The sequence below is a fragment of the Tasmannia lanceolata genome, unplaced genomic scaffold (assembly GCF_043159265.1).
Source record: "Tasmannia lanceolata isolate RefF3 unplaced genomic scaffold, GAP_Taslan_0.1 ptg000521l, whole genome shotgun sequence".
NCBI lineage: Eukaryota > Viridiplantae > Streptophyta > Magnoliopsida > Canellales > Winteraceae > Tasmannia > Tasmannia lanceolata.
Window position 1 is genome coordinate 1 of NW_027519194.1, and position 8,014 is coordinate 8,014.

Genomic DNA, 8,014 nt, shown 5'->3' on the forward strand with positions numbered 1-8,014 from the left:
GCTCGACTTCCAAACTTATTGAGCCAGAAAGTGCAACTATAGCGAACTATACACCCACTAGTCAAGATGGTCGAGCTGAATATATCGCTAACTCGAGTTATCGTTATAGTCTTCTTCTGGATATTGCAATTCGTAATAGGATATTTAGCCTTTAGTTTGCTGATGGAGCATACGAGTTTCCTGGCCACCGCAGATATCATAGAGGATAAATGCCATGATTGCCGCCTAACGAGTAGCTCTGTCGACGAGCTTACCAGGAGGCCGAGACAGATGAACTCCTATGGCCAAGTTGGTGATAGGATTGACTTGGAGAAAATCAAGAAGGCCGTTTGCAAGGAGTATCACAACGATGGCGATAGGGAAAAGTGTAGGAACTTCTATTTTACACAACAGGCAAGTGTATTAAGATGGAAACAGTCTAGCTCGAAGGCGTCGTTCTTTGACTTTGTCTGCATCAAGGATCTCAAAGTATGCTGCCCTGAGAGAAGTTTCGGGCAAAAGTGCACCAAGTGTTCCAAGTGCAACACCAACGAATTCTGCCACGGCGAAGGCACTAGGTCAGGCAATGGAACTTGCATTTGTAAGGCGGGACACGCCGGGCAGGATTGTTCCGTTTGCCTCAAGGGTTTCTACATGGACAAATCTCATTCCAATCCGAGCGGAGGCAAAACCGCTTGCGAAAAATGCCACAGATCTTGTGAACAATGTCGTGGTCCAGGTCCAACCAAGTGCGACGTCTGTAAGTCTGGCTTCACATGGGAGCCAAGTTATGGATGCGTGGACATTGACGAGTGTATCAGAAGTAAGAACAAAATCTGCGGTGAGAACACCTTTTGTGTCAACACTGAGGGCTCCTACTTTTGCTACGAATGTGACCGAGCTTGCGATGGGTGCCACGGGGATGGACCCGATATGTGTCTCAGGTGCGCCAAGGGCTATCAACTCGAGCAGGGCAACTGTATTGCATTGAAGAAGACAATACTACCACCGGAGGCCAATTATTACAGATACGCGATCTATGTTGGCCTCTGTGTATGTACTTGTATCATATTGCACAACAGTGTCTACCTTGCAAGCTTTGTTGGTCTATTAGTGGCCATGTACATAGGTTTCTCCGAGTATGTCATGTCCAATCACGAGTCCAATCTTGCAACGAAATCATAAATTAGAAGTCAGGAAACAATTCTAGTCAATTAGGAAAGTCTACATGTATACTTAAAATAAAGATCTCAATCAATCATTTACTTCTCTGCAAAACAAATTGGTTCAACCTCCAAGTTTGATGGATCCACAAGAACACAAGTGAGGGTGTTAACAAAACTGGGCACTGATACAATCTGGATTTTGGACTTGTCCTCAGTCGAGTAGGTGTCGATGAGAAATTCTGGCTGGTTGCCTGCAAAGTAGACGTCCGGCGCGAAGTCGATTATGAATGGATCTTTACCCTTAAATGGTACACAACTCAGATTATCGGGAGCGGACGGGGCAATATGACCCCACTCAAGGGTGCTACGTAGTATTGTCGTGCTATGTTCGATCTTGGAATATTGTTTGATGGCCAGAACATTCTCGCCTGAGGTTCCCAGAAAGAGGAGATCATTGTGTTCAATGAGGGCTGGATTCGTCGTTGGATGTATGTTCTCCAAGACGCCGGATTTTGGCAAAATCTTTGGATGCAATGGTTGCTGGGGTAGTAGGAAGGATGTGGGGTCATTCTTACCAGGCATCAGATCAATAATGGCGCCACTCTGGGCTAATGTGAACAAGTACTTGTCGAATAGTTCGAAAACCTCGGTCAGCGATCGGGTATCTTTGCTTTCCGACGAGCCCAAGTATTCGCTCTTGGCTTTGGCATAACCAGATGCGATTGAGTTTCCAGCTATGATTATTCTTGAGATCTTCGTTCCGTTGAATCCGTTCACCTCTTCCTTTGTGCTTGTTCCTGTGACAAAATTTCTGAGCTTCTTTAAGGCTGCTACTATCTCGTTTGTCCTGTCTTTGCTAGTTATGAAGTCGAAACCAAACTCAAGACCCGAGATTATCAGTAGGCGTTCATCCTGACTCTTTCCGCCAACTTTTTCTGTTTTCTTAGGCTCTTTGTAGACAGAAAGATTCAATCCTGCGTAACAAACGTCTTTAACGTGAAATTTCGCACCACCATCGAGTTGGTTGCCGAGCAATGAAACTGGGATACCTGTTACATGCATGCTGACATCAATATCACCAACGACTCGAACGTTTTCATCAGTCTCGTGCAAGATGAGAGTATCCTCGTCTTTGGTGAAGTTATGATTAGGATCGGTCACGACGGCTTCATTCTCCTCGAGTTCTCTGAGAATCGATGGTTGCTTGGGCATAAGTTTGAAAAGGGTGCCGATGACAAAGACGTCTGTTGACCCGAGAGAGGAGTTGAGTTGCTCTAGCGGTACATTCTTCACCTCATCGCCCCATCTAAAGCGGGAGTTCCTAATTAGAGATTCGCGAGACTCCAGTAATCTTGCATTGTAAATATGATAGTATTGATCGGCAAATAGTTGACCGGTGTTGTGGTAGAACCTCCTGGTGTCTACGGTTTTCTTTGTCGCTGAAACCATCTTCGGGAATGAGTAGTTTAATATTCAGATCTATAGAAAGTAGAAAAGTTCGATGTTATTGATGGTTCAATTAATAGTTGAAATACATCTTAGAGTGAAGTTTGAGACAAAGTACCCGAATTGGCGCGATCGAGATAGCGACTTTAAAGCCATGCACCACGAGTTTCGCACCTCTTGGTGCACGCAGCATTCCAAATCAGTTCACGAGTTGCTTGAGCTGCACCAAGTTGTGAGATGATGCACCTCGAGGAGCGCAAAACTTTTGCACACGACTGTGTGGATTTGATGCAGCAGTAACAAGCCTGTAGTGGACCCCGCGTGCACTAACATCTCGTGTTACACCACCAAAGAATTCACGAAACTTTGAGTTTGTTGAGAAAGCAAAGGAAAGCACGCTCAGCTTTGGCTTACCTTTGCAGTCCCCTCTGTGTAATTGCAGTCGCAGATTTGTGAGTTTATTATCGCAAAGACAAAACAAAAGTGCAATCAGCACTCTTTATCACTCATCGACAGCGATAATCGACGGCGATAATGAATCATATTCGTCATCACTTCACAGGAGGCCAGAGTTGAGTAAGCGAGAAATATGATGCTTCAGAGCAACAAGGGCTTTGGGGCGGGCAGAGGGACAGAAATGAAAATAGATTTTGGAGCAACAAGAATTTTCTCGAAGGGATTCTTGTTTTGCCTTCAAAACAACGAACGGCTAATCCATTGCCACTCGTGAAAATTTTTTGGATCAAAGCTCATCATCAATTCTGGATGAGTCACAAGGAGTACAATAATTTTGATCGAAACAAAAAGAACTTATTAGATGGTTGAACAGGACACCAACAAGGATGATGCATCCAACGCCAAGCACCAACAAGTTGGTGGCGATGTCTTGGAGGCGGTCAAAGGAGCAAGAATTAACATTTTGCTCGAGTCGAAGCCTCACGAGCTGCTTAAGTTAACCCCCCGACGATACCAGACAGAATTGTGCCAAAAATCCCTCGAGCGAAATGTAATCATCTACCTAGGTACCGGCCTAGGTAAGACTTACATCACAGTCTTATTCTTGCGCTCGCCCCAAATAAGCTCACAGATTCACCAGAAGCGGAAAGTCATCTTCCTGACACCGACTCAGGATTTGACTAGGCAACAAGCCGAGTACATTCATATGTTCGTCCCCTATAGAGTCAAGGTTTATTGTGGCAGGACTTGCGATCTTGGCAAACACATTGACCATTGGTCGAAAACAGAATGGACCAAAGAATTGGAGAGCATAGACATACTCGTCATGACGCCTCAGATTTTCTCCTCGGCTGTCGGTTCAAATCTCATCGATTGGACCAGTCTATCCGCCTTGATATTAGATGAGTGCCACCATGCAGTTAGCAAGAAGGCCCACTCGAAGCACCCTTATTCGGAATTGCTGAAACACTATGAAAACTATTATCGCGTCAACCCGGGAGAGCAGAAACCTCGTATTGTTGGATTGACAGCCTCCTTGGTAAACAATATGCCCAGCAACCCGGACGACATTTTCAAGGGAATCCAGAAATTAGAGCAAAGACTCGACGCCATTTGTGTCACCGACCTTGAAGTTCAGGAGACGAAGCCCAAGATGGTGATTCATTCTTTTTGTGATGTTCAATTGGACGACACCGATATGATATGCTCCAAGCTGTCAAACTACGCAAGGGATATGAAACTTACACTCGAGTTGAGTAAGATCAAACAGTTGGAGTACAAGGTGCCCTCGAAGTTGACAAACGAAGACGCCCTCATGCTGTCCTACTACAACAAACTCAAACTCTCTGCCATGGGCATATCCCTGAAACCAAGTAGCTTCTCGAAGGTCCTCGAACATCTCATAAGAATTAGGAAAAGGTGCGGACTCTGGACCCTCAGGGAAATTTGCGGCTTGCTCATTGTTTCAGTGGAAAAACACACGACCAGCAAGATTATATCAAGTGACCTAAAGCCAGTCTATATCTACTTCACCGAGTTACTCAAGCAACTTAGCGAGGCAATCAGCAACCTTATACACAACGGTAGCCTGTCCGATGAGCTTCTCAGCTATACTCAACCCAGATGCACTGCCCTGTTGGATGTCTTGAAGGAGGAATACGACAGGACCATCGACGGTACAAGTGGTAAGTCGTGCTTCAGTTGCATTGTATTTGTTCACAGCAGACTTGAGGTTGTTGTACTCAATCGTTGGCTCAAGACGGTTAGCTCCTCAATACCCATGTTCTCATTCATTAAGAGCGATTATGCAATTGGTTTAGCGGCAGCAAGTTCCTCTAAGTACGCCTGTTTCATAAAGAGGAAATCCAACGAACAGGCCAAGATATTGTCTGACTTCCGACGTGGCCTATTGAACGTCATTGTGACCACCTCCGTATTGGAGGAGGGGATTGATTTGCCCGTTTGCTCAACTGTCATCCGCTATGACCCAGCCATGACGTTTCGCGTCTACGTCCAATCTCGCGGCCGAGCTCGCGAGAAGATATCATCCTACATAACCATGTGCGAACGACGAAACGCTACCGAAACCCAGACACAACTCCAGAAGCTCAATGATTTTGAGACTAGAGTCAAGACTCTCTTTTCCGAGGAGAGGAATATCGCGTCACAGACGAGAGAGTCCACGAACTTCATCACGGACAAGCGCCAACAAAGCTTAGAATCACTGCCCCTCCAGCAACGAATGTTTATGAGTGACCACTTTACGACAAATGATGGCAAGATTTACATGTCCGCCACCAATGTTAGGATCATTCTCTTCATGTATTGCAGTCGTCTTGCCCACAAGCATCCGTTCACGGACGGAATCAGGTACGATTGTATCAAGACGAGCGTCGGCTTGTTCCTGACAACCCTCTACATGCCACCCGGGTGCCCCATACAGCACGGAGTTCAAGGCAATGAGAAGGCATACGAGAGCCTGGCCCTAGATTCGGCGATCATTGCAGCCTACACAGCCCTATACGATATGGGAGAATTCAACGAAAATGGTATCCCAAATAGGCTTACACCCGAGAGTGCGGATCAACTATTGACAAGTGCCGGTCTCATGCCCATCTACGAGGATCTCAACCCATTTTACGCCGGAAAGGCCATCGATCACGAAGGGCGCGAGCTCGTTGTGTTCGATCCAGCGCTATACAAACCTGTTGACTTCTTGTCGCGAAACTACCTTGAGAAGACCTACAAATTGCTAAGGATCAAGTTCATCCCCATCGAGGGCCAGGTGAGACAAGACACCCAGAGGTATTTCGAGAGACGTCGCTTGGGTCTCGTAATTGACTCCAGTATGAGTTGCATGTTACCAAAGGCTCTCCACGGTCACTATGGTAATTATAAGCTTGAACTCGAGGAGATCTCTGCCAATTACAAGATACTACGCAATCAAGATCACACGGACCTCCTGAATTATACCCACAAGATGCTGACGCTTTGCCTGTCCATAGGCAGAGTCCCCAAGGAGGAATTCAAGCGAAATTGCCTATTTTACATGCTAATTTTAACGGAAAAATAACAGGCCGGATTTCCAACTCATGGCGGAGACATTCCACCGGCCGTACAACTACGAATTCCGCCAAGACGACATTGTCAGGCTGCAATTCCACCTGGATCAACAGGAGGACGACAAGCGAAGGAGGAATCGTTTGTTCCTCATTAGACGGGTCAGAGACGACTTGAGCCCCAACTCCGTAGTTCCAGGTATGAAGGACACCACCTTCCTGGGCCTCTCGGAGCGAAAGTATGGCCCCCAATACAACATCCCGCTGAGGCAACCCATCATTGAGGTGGTGACACTTTCCCGAGATTTCGCCTCGCCCAAAGTAGGGAAGAAGATAGACGCTTCGGAGTCGAGCCACAGCATATACTTCATGGCAAGCCAATTGGAGCTTTTTAATACGGACGCAACAAGTGTCATGCAATCCTTTTATCTGCCAGACTTGCTGTACAAATTGTACATAAGCCACTCTGCCTTGAAGCTGGGCGCAAAATTCAGCTCCTCCAACTATGAACAAATCACACTGCCGCCACCGCCGCCGACGGCTCAACTGGAGGAAGATCGAGATAATATTGAGCGACGAGTCGATACCACCGATGATGTAACCAGAGGTTCGAAGAGTCGAGTAGTCACCAGCGGCGACGCTCATGAAGACGCAGAGTCCACAGGTAAAAACAATCGCGAGGACGGTGATTCGGATAAGGACGACGAGAACAATAATGCGGATGAAGACGACGAGTCAAGTGACGATGATGGAGATAGTGTCTCGTCTTGTGAGCACTCTGAATCTGACGAGGATTACTCAAGCGACGTATCGATCGAGGAGCTCTCACCTATCGAGTCGCAACTCAAGGAAATGCTGACTAAAAGACGATTAGAATTCAATAAGCAGGGACGGGAACCAGAGAAATTTGACTTCTCGAAGTACAAAGTAGACAGATTGGAGGAGTTTCACTGTCACGCGCAGGACTCTTTCAATCCGGAGCCATGTCTGTTTAATGCACCGGGCGATAAGTACAACCACTTCTCGTCTCAATTGCAGGCACTGGATCCTATCAGCGATAAGATTGTCAGGACTTTGAGCGAAATTAAGGTGAAGCTTCTAGCTGATTCCCCCTATCTCGGCGAAGATATAAGTCTCAAGCAAGACTTGAAGGCAATCGACCACAGTCTCGTGCCGCCACTTAAATTCGATCGTCACTTGGGCCCCGTGAAAGTTGCACCCCGAGATCTGGCCCTCATTGAGGCCATAACCCAGCGGCGTGCCTCGGAGCTATACAGCCTAGAGGGACTGGAGAACATCGGAGACGCTTACCTGAAATACCTGATCAGTGTGATACTATTCAAGAGTCTGCCCCAGGCCGACGAGGGGTTGCTCTCCTCGGCTAGATCTCGCCTGACAAGCAACCAGAATTTCACTTATCTGGCGAGAAAAAATGGCCTCGGCTCCTACGCAATCGCACGGTCATTCGACAAGAACATCCTGTGCGATCTCCTCATTGGAAAGAGGGGAACCTTCGAGAACAAGTTACGACCAAAGGAGTTGGCCGACCTGTTCGAGTCGCTCGTGGGCTGCCATCTAATCTACGGCAGCGAGTTCGAGGCCACCTCGGCGCTCAAGTCGCTGGGACTGGATTACGTGTTCAAGGAGGAACTCTTCGACGAGTGGCACCAGAACGCCGTGGTGTTCGCCAGGTGCCCCAGCGCCCTGCTAGACGACCTGCCGGATGAGCTCCGCGACTACTTCCAGCAATGCAAGAGCAAGCTCGCCAAACTGGAGCGCGACGTGCTGGGCTACCAGTTCAGCGACAAGTCCTACCTCGTCCAGGCCATGACTCACGCCAGCAACCCCCGGAAGTGCACGGGCTCCTACGAGAGGCTGGAGTTTTTGGGCGACGCCCTCCTGGACTTC

The 8,014-nt window shown here is 47.6% G+C and overlaps 3 protein-coding genes across 3 annotated transcripts; 2 read left to right on the forward strand and 1 right to left on the reverse strand.

The window, feature by feature from the left end:
• Positions 1-66: 66 nt before the first annotated feature.
• Positions 67-1,164, forward strand: LOC143868531 (uncharacterized). Its single transcript, XM_077376191.1, has one exon. It carries the CDS (start codon positions 67-69, stop codon positions 1,162-1,164), a length of 1,098 nt encoding a protein of 365 aa, XP_077232306.1.
• A 77-nt stretch (positions 1,165-1,241) lies between these two features.
• LOC143868532 (uncharacterized) lies at positions 1,242-2,594 on the reverse strand. Its single transcript, XM_077376192.1, has one exon. It carries the CDS (start codon positions 2,592-2,594, stop codon positions 1,242-1,244), a length of 1,353 nt encoding a protein of 450 aa, XP_077232307.1.
• Positions 2,595-3,408: 814 nt separating this feature from the next.
• Positions 3,409-6,120, forward strand: LOC143868533 (endoribonuclease Dicer homolog 2-like). The gene has a single exon (XM_077376193.1). It carries the CDS (start codon positions 3,409-3,411, stop codon positions 6,118-6,120), a length of 2,712 nt encoding a protein of 903 aa, XP_077232308.1.
• Positions 6,121-8,014: the final 1,894 nt, after the last annotated feature.

What these genes read in the sequence shown, in the direction of transcription:
- LOC143868531 (XM_077376191.1), top strand. Translation starts at nt 67, where the DNA reads ATGGTCGAGCTGAATATATCGCTAACTCGAGTTATCGTTATAGTCTTC.
- LOC143868532 (XM_077376192.1), bottom strand. Translation starts at nt 2,594, where the DNA reads ATGGTTTCAGCGACAAAGAAAACCGTAGACACCAGGAGGTTCTACCAC.
- LOC143868533 (XM_077376193.1), top strand. Translation starts at nt 3,409, where the DNA reads ATGGTTGAACAGGACACCAACAAGGATGATGCATCCAACGCCAAGCAC.